At 45.5% G+C, this 14,748-nt stretch overlaps 1 protein-coding gene across 1 annotated transcript; it reads left to right on the forward strand.

Annotated features, from left to right (window-relative positions):
• Positions 1–1,081: 1,081 nt before the first annotated feature.
• Positions 1,082–14,027, forward strand: LOC306914964 (G-protein coupled receptor 26-like; the record flags this gene model as incomplete). The annotated part of the gene is made up of 3 exons (XM_079492206.1): positions 1,082–1,776; positions 5,935–6,048; positions 13,143–14,027. The coding sequence occupies 3 exons, from the start codon at positions 1,082–1,084 to the stop codon at positions 13,369–13,371; spliced, it is 1,038 nt and encodes a 345-aa protein (XP_079348332.1). The 3' UTR covers positions 13,372–14,027.
• Between the last annotated feature and the right edge of the window lie 721 nt (positions 14,028–14,748).

Below are 14,748 nucleotides of genomic sequence, written 5' to 3' on the forward strand. Positions count from 1 at the left end.
TAGCTGCATGGGGACCCCCATGCAGGAACTCTCTCAAGGAACCCTTATAGGGGTCCCGGACCCCACTTTGGGAACCACTGTGTTAGATTAACATAATGTGGTCTAAAGTTTGGCATTATGATGAGCACCAGCAGGCAATCAGAAAAACAAAGGCATCAATTTGCAGATAATGCAAATTGCAAGCAGCTGGCATTATTTGTTTCCATCATCGTTCATCACTTTATGAACCAGCCTATATGCATTCTAATCACAAGTGGTGAGTTGAAATGGAATGTTAGAGAAAATAGGCTCTTTTCCAAATGTAGCATTTTGTTTTACACGTCAGTAATTGATACTAATTTGCTCTGATGATGATGACGACGGCGGCATAATTTGATATAGGTAACTCGGGGGAAGACCAGTCCTGCAGCAGAAAGAACGCGCAGGTCTTTAAAAACCCGGTCAACTATATTAAATCCAATGAAAGCCCATCTTCTTGACTCCTATTAATATGCTCTTCACATTGCTCTGAAGGAGCGCGGGGCATAAAGCCCCACAGAGTAGTAGAGAGGAGAGCGCGCGCATCACAAAGGCTTCATCTGCACGGCAAGACGCAGCGTCGGGGTAGATTCTCTCTCTCTCTCTCTCTCTCTCTCTCTGTGTCTCTCTGTGTCTCTCTCTCTCTCTCGCGCACTTTGAGGGGGGGCTGAGGTTACTTCTTTCTAATCTCTCCCACGCACGCACGCACCCTGATACTTCTTATCATGGGAATCATTGTAACCCCCACATAAACATAATTTATGTTGGCTCCTGCTACTGCTGCTGCTGCTGCTTTGGCGAAGATCGAGGAGCGCGGCGGATGCGCAGCTTCAGTGGATCTTCGTGCAGGGGGGATGCGTGGACAAACTGGACATGGTTATAATACGCGGGCGAAATGTGACAGGTAAAGTAATGTCATTTTTGCAACTGCAAAAAGAGCCTGGATTATCTGGATATAAACCTATATACGCACGGAAAGTGGGAATAACTGACTGAGTGAGTGGGTTTTTTTTGGGGGGGAGGGGGATTGGGGGAAGCCGCTGGGGGGACACAGACACGCACGATGGACACTGCGGAGGTGCTCGTCTGCGCTCTGGTGGTAGTGATCATCGCGGTGTCGTTGCTGTCCAACGTGCTGGTGCTGATCTGCTTCCTCTACAACCCGGAGATCAGGCGCCAGGTGCCGGGCGTGTTCACCCTCAACCTCACCCTCTGCAACCTGTTGCTGACCGTGTCCAACATGCCGCTGACGCTGGCGGGGCTCGTCGGCCGGGGCCAGCCGGGCGGCGACGCCTTCTGCCGCGCGGTGGGCTTCCTGGAGACCTTCCTGTCCACCAACTCCATGCTGAGCATGGCGGCGCTGAGCATCGACAGGTGGATCGCCGTGGTGTTCCCCCTGCGCTACCACTCCAAAATGCGCCACCGGGACGCGGCGTTCGTGCTCGGCTACACGTGGGCGCACTCCGTGTCCTTCTCCACGGTAGCCACCTGCCTCTCCTGGGTGGGATATCACCAGCTGTACGCGTCGTGCACGCTGGTGGCCACGAGCAACGCCAGGGACAGCAGGGCGAGCGGCGGCGGCAGCCGGACTCCGTTTGTTATCTTCACCGTGTTCTTCCACTCCTTCACGTTTCTGCTCTCTTTTATAGTGCTGTGCGTCACGTACCTCAAAGTGCTCAAAGTGGCGAGGTTCCACTGCAAGCGGATAGACGTTATCACCATGCAGACCCTGGTGCTGCTGGTGGATATTCACCCGAGGTGAGATGTCGTTGGTATATATATGTTGATTGTGTGTGTGTGTGTGTGTGTGTGTGTGTGTGTGTGTGTCTCTGTCTGTCTGTCTGTCTGTCTGTCTGTCTGTCTCTGTGGTTTTCAAACCTTTTAATTTCAAGGACCACCATATCTATCTATCTATCTATCTATCTATCTATCTATCTATCTATCTATCTATCTATCTATCTATCTATCTATCTATCTATCTATCTATCTATCTATCTCTCTACGTCCCATGCATGCTGTTCTACAATAGTTAAAATGAAATAATGGCTGCTTAGTTGTGTTCCAATTAGCATTCACTGTGCCACACAGACCTTCATAAAATGGATAATCATGTTGTAAACAACAAAATCTCAAAATCAGATCAATATAGGCTACGACAAAAACAACCGCAAACATTTATATTGAATGCCTCACCACCCTGAATATTCGAAAGGGCTTTGCCCCTGGCCCTGCTCCCTCTCCAATACAGTAGCAGTGCAGGTTTTAAATCTTTTTCATTTCAAGGTCCATCGTTTATTCTTCATTTGAGCCACAGACCATTTGATGAGATTGACCCTATCAGAGCCAATACTTAGAATATGTTGTCGTCGGATTAGATTTTGTCCACAATTCCATGCTGTATTGATGTGGTACCATAGGAGAGAGAACAGGCAAACGTTGATCAAAATAATTATTCTTACATTCCTCTAATTGTGTGTAGACTTCTTGTTAATTAAGTAATGCAGATGTTTAACAATGATTTAGCTCTTGAGAGCATAAAATGAAACCAAATGGGTCCAACTGTCCATTTATATACCTGGGGACCACCTGGAACCCCCCACAAGGACCACCGGTGGTCCCTGGACCGCTGGTTGAGAACCACTAGTTCAGAATGCTAGTGCCAGTGCAGACATTTGAATAGCACTCATGCTCAGTATTCGCGAGGGATTCCTGGAAACTGATTCTGTTGAAATGCTGCTGTGCCACATGAGCAGTAAAAGCTTCCTGATTAGTGATTAGCACATTACACGTAATTCAATAAAGAACGTGCAACATTAACATTGCTGAGAAAAATGTGTTGGTTTGCATTTGCCCAAATGTCATCATTACGTTGGGGAAGCATTTGGCAAGTTAATGTATAAATGCAGTGGTGTAAAGTAACTAAGTACATTTACTTAAGTACTGTACTTTTGGAGGTATTTGTACTTTACTTGAGTATTTTTGCAATACTTTTACTTCTACTACACCTCAGAGGCAAATATTGTACTTTTTCTCCACTACATTTATTTGAAAACTTGAGTTACTTTGTAGATTTTGATTATTATAACAAAACATACATTAACCACTTCAGCCCATATACTGTACATTTCAGCCTTTTGAGACAAGTTCACAATGTGCCATGATGCGACGCATTGTGATCTTTTAGATCTGCTATTTTCAAAACATTAATTATACATTTGATAATTTAAGTACTTTCTATTTTTGGTACTTAGTATTTCTATATTGCAGTATTGATACTTTTACTTAAAAAAACATACTTTTTCCACCACAAACTGAACAAAGTCAGTACAATATTTGTCTCTCCATTTTGGTGGAGTCAGCTCTTGCACAAACTGTTGACCATCAATGTCATGCCACAACATATATGAAGTGACACGTTACATAACCAAAGGGGAATACCACTCATTTTCAACATTGAACTATAGAGCACCGAAGTCTGACGTCACTTTCAGTAGAGGGCGCCAGTACACAGATTCATGTATTTTTTTAGTTGCATTGAAATCAGCATAGGGCGATTTTAGGTTGCTTCATATAAGAACTGTGTTTGAAAAATAAACCGATCATCCCGGCCTTTCTGTCAGGGGGGTGGCCATGTGCATCGTCATTTGATACAGCCAGTTTCTGGAGAAAATGGAATTAATTTGGCCGCAAAAGCCTTGAAACTACATATGAAAGCAATGTCGCTGCTAATATACGTCACACCCAGCTGTCAACACATTGCGTTCCTGAGATTCCTCATTGACGTAAGCTCAGCTGGCTGTGACTCGACTCGTACTAACCACGAAACATTAAATATCAATAAAAAAAAATTAAAAGAACGTAATTAACATGTCAGTTTATGTTGTGCGACGGGCAGCTGCAGCCACCTTGCCTACCCGGAAATGTAGTCTCTGGGTTGTTTGACTCGTTTCTAGCGCTTATTTTGTTACTCTTTGGGTATATTTGTACATTTCCACCTTCAGTCGATGCTTCATATCCATATGAGTGAAAAGGCCGGGATGATCGGTTTATTTTTCAAACACAGTTCTTATATGAAGAGATCTAAAACCCCCCTATGGGGAATTCAATGCAAATAAAAAGTACACAAACCTGTGGACTGGTGCCCTCTACTGACAGTGACGTCAGGACTTCGGTGCTCTATGTCATTAATATAACTTTTTTTTAAAAAGTCCCCCCCTTCTGTTTAGCCTAGAACTGGAGGTCTAGAACGTGGGGTCATGTGATCAGTGACGTTGGTGTAGTCTTTGGCCCATATAGACATATAAACATAGCCGAGGAGGCAACGGGAGGCGATAATGGCAGTATAGCTTTCCCAAGATTCCTTGCGAAGCATAGCGGAAGCAAAACGGAAGAACGGAAGGGGACGTTCGGTAGGCCAATCGCGACTCCCTCTTTCCCAGCAGCACTTGCCTTCAGGATTCCGCGTGACTTCCTCCTCCCGTTGGTGACAGGTCGCTCCAACAAACTGCAGCGGCCAATGAGGCATCTATATTTTTTAATATCTGCTTTGGCCTGCAGAGTACACAGACGTGATGTCACTGATCACATGCCCCCAAGTTCTAGACCTCCAGTTCTAAACAGAAGGGGTCACACTTGTAGCCCTAGTATTCTTTCCACACAGCTCTAAGGTATGCGCAGACAAATGTATGCATGTGCACACACGTTCAAAGACACAAATATGTGATGATAGACAAATGCGCATATTCTCTCTCGCGTGCGCTCTCTCTGTCTCTCCCTCACAGAAACACAGGCATGCATGCATGCACGCACACAAATGGATGCATGCACACTTATACACATAATGAGGTACAAATAATGAGACACATTCACATTGCACATCTCTCTCTCACGCACGCACGCACGCACGCACGCACGCACGCACGCACGCACGCACGCACGCACGCACGCACGCACAGTTGTAATCCCCATGGAAGGTGGGTGACAGCTTTCATCTGATCAAAGTCTTTGGCATTCATTCTACCCAGCATATAGTTCTATAGACCTCAGAAATCAGCTCCTGTCACATCCTTCCTAATTTACCCCCAGCACACATGTGGCCTTTCACATAACATCCACGCACACACATGCGCACACACATACTGTACACACACGCATGCATGCACGCACGCACGCACGCACAGTGTGGCGTCTCCTGTGATCTTTGTGGCTGTCAAACCTAGCACATTACAAAGACACCATTGCTGCTGTACTGTACTGTACTGTACTGTACTGTACTGTACTGTACTGTACTGTACTGTACTGTACTGTACTGTACTGTACTGCAGGGGTAGGCAACATTTGCCAACGTTGGCAGCAAGGATGGTGATCACTGGCATAAGTGTGAGAGAGAGGAGTTTTGGTAAACTATTAAAAAAAAAAAACGTAGTCAAATAAATAAAGTCCCTCACATTTGGATGTAAATTACATCCTGCACATAATTCTATACATTCATTAAAACTCTGAACTCTGACTGACTGGGGAGAGAGTCGAGTTATTGCTCTGACTCTAACAATGTGAGACATTTGTAAAAGGAAGGGAAAGGGTTATACTTACAATCAAAATTTGTTGCAATTTTCTGTGTGGTGTCATGCCTGAGGAAGGTCCCTAGTGACTGAAACGTTGCTTCATTAAATAAGACAATACTCTTGTGCCGAGCAGATACACAGTGTGCGGGTGTACCTTATTGCTTTCTTTGATGTCCACTGGCCTACGCACCTGTGCATACGCCTGATTGCTAGGTGTGCGATAGTTTTCTCCTACTGTGTGGTGTCATTAAAATGAACACTGACATGGCACACTGCCTATTTAGGAAATACAAACATGGCACTTTGTTTCAAACTTTGTTACTGTACTGTACTTTCTGCTGTGCCTTGGCAGTGTTCGACAGCGCTGCTTGGAGGAACAGAAGAGGAGACGGCAGAGGGCCACGAGGAAGATCAGCACCTTCATCGGGACCTTCATGGTCTGCTTTGCGCCGTACGTGATCACCAGGTGAGTCGAGGAGACAGAGAGGCCCTCCGGGAGCGCGAGAGGAACAAAGGGAGAGAGAGACCTCAGTGGCACACTGCGGCAAGTCCTTGTGTTGCTGCTGGTATCCCCAACCCTCCCCCCAACACACACACACACACACACACACACATACACGCGTCATGCGCACGCAAGCACACACACAACCCCTCTGCCCCCCCCTCCCCCTTTTGCTCGCTTCACCCAAGTCCAGAGCCGGGAGATGAGATTGGCTGACCTTGTGATAAGTAATATGCCGCCACTCTGCTGTTGCTGCTGCATTAGCACTTTTGCCCCCCCTCCCCGCTCCCCCCCTCCCCTCCTGGTCCGAGAGACGCACCACTGTAAAGCCTGATTCATGCTCTGGTGTCACACGGCAAAAATAGCTGGTCTACAAGCGACGCGTTGTGAGCTCGTATGGATATAGGCTGGTTTTGGTGTGCGACTCCGGTCAGTTTGGTATAAAAATCACTCATAAGTCAGTTGGCGCTCCTCAGTCCTTACCTCCCATCAATCTATCTCTGAGCTGAGAGAGATGACCGTCCAAAGTTGTCAACCCGGCCAGACACACAAGGGATACATACTTAACTTTATTTATTTTTTACGCCACACATTAAAGGTAGCCTATTGACCTATATAACCATGCAGTAGGAATGTCCTGTAAAACAACCGTAAGCCCTCTCAATCCAAAACATTCTCACTCACAATATTGATGCTTGGTCAACGGTCTACAGTACTTTTCACAAAGATGCGATCATTTAATATCCTCTGCATATAGAGCGTCGTTGTCCCGCCCCCTTTCATGATGACGCCAGGCCCAGGAAATGAATCACAATGTCAAAAAGTATTTATTTAAAGACCTTTTAAGCGTCGTACGAAGCCAACTCGAGTCGTGACAAATCATGACAACACACACAATATTTTGGACCAAACAAATAATTACATAAAAGAAAAACAACAAAAAAAGTGTTGTAACCTGCCTTTTTTTTCTACTTTCTAATTCTTTGTTTGGCCCGAAAAATTGTGTTTGTTGTCATGATTTGTCACGACAAGAGTTGGCTTTGTCCACGGCGTAAACGTCTTTAAATAAATACTTTCTGAAATGTCTATGAGGAAAATGAACGGAGAATCATTTCCTGGGCCCTGGTAGGGGGCGGGACTGCGACGCTCTATATCGGTATGCAAGTCAAACGGTGCTGCGTCGGCAGAAGCTGCCTTGAGTCCTATGAGTTGTGCCCAAGAGAGGCGCCAAGTGCAAGCAAGCCATGCGACCCTGACCCTGTTTTAAGCTTCGAGTTCTGTTTGTTTGCATGTATTTGATGCTGTTTTTGGTGGTGTTTTCAACGTTGAGTGCACATTATGTGTCATGTGACACAGACTACTCTGAACGTTTAAAAGTTTCTCTAAGGGGTTACCCAGTGCGTTGATCCGTGGCACAAGTGGGCCAAGCTTCAGTATATGTCCCGTGTTGGGAGTGAGAATTTACATTACTTATGACCCACTAGAGTTGTGTGTGTGTCTGTATACAGTATGTACAGAGAGAGACCCTTCCTTCTACCCCCGTTTTCTTATCCTACTTTGATCGGTGCGTTTCGTTTGACATCGACCTGCGGGCAGTAAGTGTGATTGAGGCGGGAAGGGAAGTGTCCAACCTTGTATGTTGTGTTCACAAACCACAAGTGACTACTAGTTTCTTACTCCGGTAAGAAACTAGGCAGTTTGCCAGTTTCTTTATACCGGATTTACTGTAATACACTAAAAGCACTCGGCGTAGGGTCTCTCCACCGGCGGCTGGCCCGTTGTCAGACTCACACAGTGTCTGGCCGCGTGTAGTAAAAGCTTTAATGCGTGCAGTGCGTGGCGATTGGTGAAGGAGCTGACTTATTAACCTCCAACGCTGTGTGTGCATGTGTGTGTGTGTGTGTGTGTGTGTGTGTGTGTGTGACTGTGTGTGCGTGTGTGTGTGTGTGTGAGTGTGTGAGCGTCTACTGTATGCGTGTTCAGCCGAGGGTGGCGGCTGCTGCTGGGTTGCGTAGTATAGTATAGCCGACCTTCGTGCTGACACAGCTTGATTGCAGTCAGTGTAATCACACAGAGTGGATATAGAGGAAGGTAATGGACAGATTTTACCGCTTCCATGACACCACATCACATCAGTAATATTATAGCGCTATATTAATGAGGCTAATAATAGGGACAGTAGGAGAGAATGTAATTGGTATTCATTTGCAATATCATACTGATGTCTTAACTCTTGTTGATCAAGACTGCAACTGTTTCATACTTTTAGTTTTGAGTGTATACTGCTAAGTATACTAAGTATGTGTGAAAGCCGAAAGACGTCTCATTTAAGTTGATCATGAAGTAGATAACAGATGAATGTAGCGAATCATTTTGTCAGCGTGTTGGCACATCATGAATATCTCGTTGCCGCTGCAGGGGCCCATTGTCTTCATCTGAAAGGACATGTTTTTATTCCTGAGTCACGTATACCGCGCTAACTGTTAAATCAGGGGTTCTCAACGTTTTTGGCCGCCCCGCCCCCTCCCGACCCCCAATATAAATTGACTGCTACAATAACCTTAAACCATTTTGGGCGGGAACCCCTTTTGGTGTTTTAAGCATTGTTATAATTTAGCTATTGAAAAATCGTGAAAATAAAAATTTAAAAAAAATCTTTTTTTTTCTTTTTTTGAAAATAATTTGGGGACCCCCTAAAATAATTTGGCGACCCCCCGAGGGGTCGCGACCCACGGGTTGAGAACCCCTGTGTTAAATGATAATTGGTTGCCTCGCCCTCTCCACTGCTTAGACGTGTTTGTTCTAGTGTTTGTCCTCCCAATGGGACTGACTCGTTCTTTTCTGACGGAGAAAAAAAGAAAAATTCTGCTGCAGCAGAAACGGCTGCAACCGGAGAAATGGGAGCAGGGGAGCTTCGGTGCAGATGAAGAACAGCCTCATAAGCCAAAAAAATGTATATATCAGTCAGACGGTCAGGGAGAAGACGGCCCCACTGGGGACAGCTGCCTACCTTCTGTCCAAAGAGTATTGTATGTATTGTAGCCTAAAGCTCTAGTGGTTAAAGGGATAGTCTTTTCAGGATATTAAATGAGGACAGAACTGATTCTATAGGGACTGGGGGCTGGGAGGGGAGGGGGGGTACAGAAGGTCCCATGTGGCCCTTCTGACCCACCTCGTCACCACAAACTTAAACTTGGACTCAACAATCGACACACTTAGGGCCGATTCATACTCCTATTTTAGAGCCGAATAAAAGTCGGTTCGGCTCTGTAGAGCCTACAATGTGACGTCATTTTAGGTTCGGGGGGGCGGGTACCGTCCTAAAGTCGGCTCTTCGGTGCTACTGAAAATTTCTGATGAGCCGAAATCTTTTCGGCACTACAGTGCCGAAACAGCGGTAAAATAGGAGTATGAATCGGCCCTTAGAATAGCACGGTGATGGCTCAGGACCGAGATGCTTGGAGAACTCTTGTAGACAGCCCAAGCCCCAGAAGGGGTAATAGGCATAGGTAAGTAAGTAAGTAAGTAAGTAAGTAAGTAAGTAAGTGTAAGTAAGAATAGCAAACAATATCAAAGTATTCTGCGGCACCCCTGGACTTGCGTCATGGCAACCTAGGGTGCCACGTCACCCCTTTGAGAACCACTGGCCTGGAGTGACGTGGTGAGAGACTCTGATCTTGTGGTGGAGGATGTCTTATTGAAACCAAGAGAAGCCCATTGTTGTTGTTTTTTTATATATTTTATAATTTTTATCCCACGATTTTGCAACACATTTTTTCACCCAGTGTCAATTATCTAATTTAATCCTGGGCGCTACACTTCCTCTGCCTGTCCTCATGCTTCCTTCTATGCATGAGGAGTCTAAGCCGCTTCTTTTCGTCTGACAGGGGGGAGTTTCCCCGGCCGGACATAGCGTATGGAAGGAACAGGTTATTCTGACCAATTCCTTTCCCATCCATCAGGCGCCCCGGCTGGCCAGGGGGAGGTAGTTTAGAGACCAGGAATACTGCATGTTTTTTGTGAGGGTACCTACCCTTGGAGACACGAGGAGAACATGCAAACTCCACACAGAAAGGCCCTTTCGCCAACCCCGCCTCAGGTATGGGCACTGATGACGCGGAGGAGAGAACACGCCCCCAAGTACTAAGGTACTTGCAAGTAAAGATGCAGCAAGGCTTTACAACATTACCTCCTATAAAATAAAATTAAACTCCCTGTCGGTGAATTATCTCCCGACAATGACCACCTAGCCAGATATTATCCCTTACATATTCAAGACTGGTCTCAAGGCTTCTGCAATTTTATTTTAATAGCAACATTGTCCTGTATGGCCACAGTGTGAAATACTGAGTGAATACAGCCCTACAATCCAGGATTTATTTGAATGAATAAAATTGTATTTTAACAAATCTGTATGCCAGCTAGAGTACGTTTTTTGAATTTATTACATGGCTTGGTTGAATGCTTGATTCTGATTGGTCAATCGCTGAATTCAGCTGTGTGTTATTTCTTGATAACAGACCGATCCGCTCTATAACAGGCCGCTGCCTAATCAAACCCTCAGAGCACCAGCTGCGCCCCGCTTGATTTACTGCTGTTTCCAACATGACAGCCATGTAGCACACACACACTGTGACACACAATGTAATGTACAGCTCTCAAAAATGTTTTTGAAAACATTTGAGCTAGAAATAGACAAAGCAGTACCCGGAAATGGATTCTATTTGATCAACTCACTTCCTTGTTTTCCAACAGTGCTCCAGCCCTGCAGCTGGGCAGACGCAGCCAGCACGAATACTTTTTTTGTTGTGTTTTGGATCAATTTATTATTTCAATTTATGTTAGGTAGAATGTAATAATCGGGATAATATCTGGCTAGGTGGTCATTGTCGGGAGATAATTCACCGACAGGGAGTTTAACCACCGAGGCGAAGCCTAGCCAGATATTATCCCTTATACAGTTGGAGGCCATCGATATTGTCCTTTTCTTTTTGCTGAGGTTTGCGTGATCTGCGCAAAAGGACAGTTAACCCATTTTGGGCGGGAACCCCTTTTGGTGTTTTAAACATTATGTTATAATTTAGCTATTGACAAATAGCAGATCTACAAGCTCATAGCGCGCAGTGGCGCGCTACAAGCTTGTAGGTCTGCTATTTTTGAAAAATCGTGAAAATATTTATTTCAGAAAACTGGAGGATTTAGAAGGATTTTTTTTAATTTTGAGGTCAGGCCTAAATGGGTCAAATGATAAGGGACAATATCGGTGGCACCCAACTGTAACTAGCACATCTGTAGTGGTTGGAAGTGGTCTCCCTGCCCATTTAGAAATTTCGATTTGGTAATATCGATAAAGTTCTGTGAAACACACAGCTCACCAGATCAGATGCACTATGATCTTTATTGCAGTTCGGACATCGTTGCAATTACCTCTATCCACTGGGAGAGGAGACAATGGAAATGGAAAAATAAAACATATGGCTTTAAGCCCTTCCTAGGAGTGGAAACAGAAAATAATTATCTTTCATTGCCACACAGTGAAGTAGGTGATAAAACACTTCAGACATCGCACATGCTTAGGGTACTATACTGAGGGGGGAAAGCGCAATACAAATTCAAAGTGTCATTCATTCAAGCACACACTTAAACATTCACGTCACATTCGTAGTTAAATTGCAAAAACAGCCCATTAAACACATCATTGCAAACAAAGGGATTGAAGAAATCAATTGCCCTAGAAGAACCTAAATTAAAATAGCAGACAGACAAAGAAGCAGAACATTGGACTGCATCATTAAAATGAGAGAAGAAGCGGCTTGACAGGTCAGACGCTCTTTAATTCTTGCGTGAGCTCTAGCTCTGGGTTCCCCCAGCCCGGGGCCTTTGGTGGAGAGAGAGCTGTCATGTTTAGCATACAGTCAATATAGAGACATTTTGTATGGTGAAATGCTGGCCTTCAGAGGTCAGGTGATAACATGTGCCTCTGAGGATAGACATTTAATTATACCAAAAGTCAAGGTACCGTTGGGGAGCACGGTGGCGCTGTCGCCTGGGGACACTGGGGGGGGGGGGCGCTGGGGGTGTGTTCTCTCCTCCGCGTCATCGGTGCCCATACCCTAGGTGGGGTTGGCGAAAGGGCCTTTCTGTGTGGTGTTTGCATGTTCTCCCCGTGTCCCCAAGGGTAGGTACCCTCACAAAAAACATGCAGTAATCCTGGTCTCTAAACTGCCTCCCCCTGGCCGCCTGATGGAGGGGAAAGGAACTGGTTGGAATAACGTGTTCCTTCCACATGCTATGTCCAACCGGGGAAACTCCCCCCTGTCAGGTGAAAAGAATGTTCATGCATTGGATGAGGTCAGTCCGTTGCTCTCCCCAGGTTGGCGAAGGGAGTGTAGAGTCCAGGATTACATTAGATAATTGACACTGGGTGACAAAATGAGTTTCAAAATCGTAGGATAAAAAAAGGGGAAAAAAGAGTTAAGGTAAAGAAGTAAACAGGTGCAACAAGGCCCAGACCGCTGGCGTAGAGGTTCAGTCACAATGTAGCCTGACCCGCATTGCAGGTTCGAGTCCCAATTCCGATGGCCTTTGCTGCGTGTCACTCCCCATCTCTCTCTCTCCATTTCCTGTCAGCCTACTGTCCTATCAATAAAGCCATAAAAAGCCCCAAAAAATCTTTAAAAAAAGGAGAAATAAATGTGCAACCTGATGGTGTTAAAGGGGAAAAAAGAGGTGCAACTTGATGGTGTTAACTTTAAAAAATAAATCAACGTTAAGTTGTCATGTCCACTGCCAGGGCATGCGTCTGACATCATCATCATACCCGGAAGTTATGTGGGATTGCCTACTGAGTGGCAAAAACTACTTTCTGGCCATGACAGCCCCATACATCCAAACAGAAAAGTCCTATTTGATTGCATTAAATGACTTTAAACAACATTAAATTCACTTTGTCACTCATTTTACCACTCGATCTGCCATTCACTTTATGCATGTGCATACCCTCTATTCTTGTCTTTTACAGCATTTTCATTTGTCTCCCTGCTTCTGCTTGCCTGCAGGATCGTGGAGTTATTCCCGTCCGTGCCTATCAACCCTCACTGGGGAATCGTCTCCAAGTGTTTGGCCTACAGCAAGGCAGCATGTGACCCCTTCGTGTACTCTCTGCTCCGGCACCAGTACAGGAAGACGTGCAGCGACATCATCAACCGGGTACTGAAGCGTAGCTCCTGGAACGCCTCTGGACGAGGGCATGAGAACCCAGGGAACAGCATACAGGCAGCGGAGTGACACAGTGCTCAGCGGTGGGATATGGTCTGAGGGTTGAGCTGATGGCAGCTGTCATGATGAAGGGGTTTGTGACTACTGCTGACTACTCCAGTGAAGAAGGATAAATACGAGCACGAAAGCCCAGCACAACTTTGCTTGGACAGCACTGTTGTCGACGCCTACGTATAGGAATATTAGCTGTGCTTTGTCTGTGTGGCGTCGTGTGCACAGAACAGATTGTGCACAGAACAGATCGTGCACAGAACAGATCGGCGCAGTGAACCTGTTGCGAGGTGGTATAGCTTGGAGAGATAGATGGTGTCACCTTGGTGTCAGAAGAACAACAAACGTGTGAGCTCATTATTGTAATTAGGGTAGCTCTTCAGGTTTGTAGCAGTCTGTTTATGTTGTGGTACCTCTATAGTTATTTTAATGCACTGTGTGTGTTCTTACTCTACATCTGAAAAGGAACAGGTGCTGTTTTACCACGGAGCATTGTCCATGGCGGACAAATAGTTTAACTGTGGTGTATTGAAAAGGTAGCATTGAAAAGTAGCATAAGTTCAACTTGATACAAACTTGAAGTCAGTCCATTAATTATAATAATAATGCAGATAGAGATCTGGTATTGAGGAACGCTACTGAAGAGCATGCCTCAGAAGAACTTAATTGTCAGTTTCATTTGACAAAAGGTTGGTGTGGTATGTCGTGACTATTTTACACAAGGCCTACCAACCATGGAGCATGGAAGTGATTCTTTGCGAGTCTTTCACCAATGAGCCGTGTGTGTGTGTGTGTGTGTGTGTGTGTGTGTGTGTGTGTGTGTGTGTGTGTGTGTGTGTGTGTGTGTGTGTGTGTGTGTGTGTGTGCGTGTGCGCGTGTGCGTGTGTGCGTATGCGTGTGTTTGCTACTGTGCATGTGTGCGTACAGACGTGCGCTCTCTGTGTCCAGCTGAAGGTCTTATCCGTTGGTCCAGTGCACTTTTAATGGAAAAATATGGTCCATCAAACCAGCTCTGCCATGCTGTCGTGACTGACGTGACGTGTGCCCCTCAGGTTGTTTGGTCAAGTGGAGCTTAATTGACAGCACTTGCCTTGGCTTTTGCTCCACAGGGAGGACAGATCAACAAGAACGACTCCTCTATATTTCTCGCCGTCTTGGCTACACTGAGGAAAATGTACTTTTTATTCTCATTCGCTGTCTCCTTTGCCTCCATGGGGTAACCAGTGCCACATGTATAACTAATGCTTAATATGAAATTCTTTGTCGTGTGAAGCCTGATTTATGCTTCGTCTTATGGATCGGCTCATTTCGGTGCGCATGCACCTGACATGCGATTAATTAGGGATCGCTGTCTTGCGCTCCACCGCCGTGTGATGAATTATAAATCAGGCTTAA

Source organism: Electrona antarctica (genome assembly GCF_951216825.1).
Source record: "Electrona antarctica genome assembly, chromosome: 22".
NCBI lineage: Eukaryota > Metazoa > Chordata > Actinopteri > Myctophiformes > Myctophidae > Electrona > Electrona antarctica.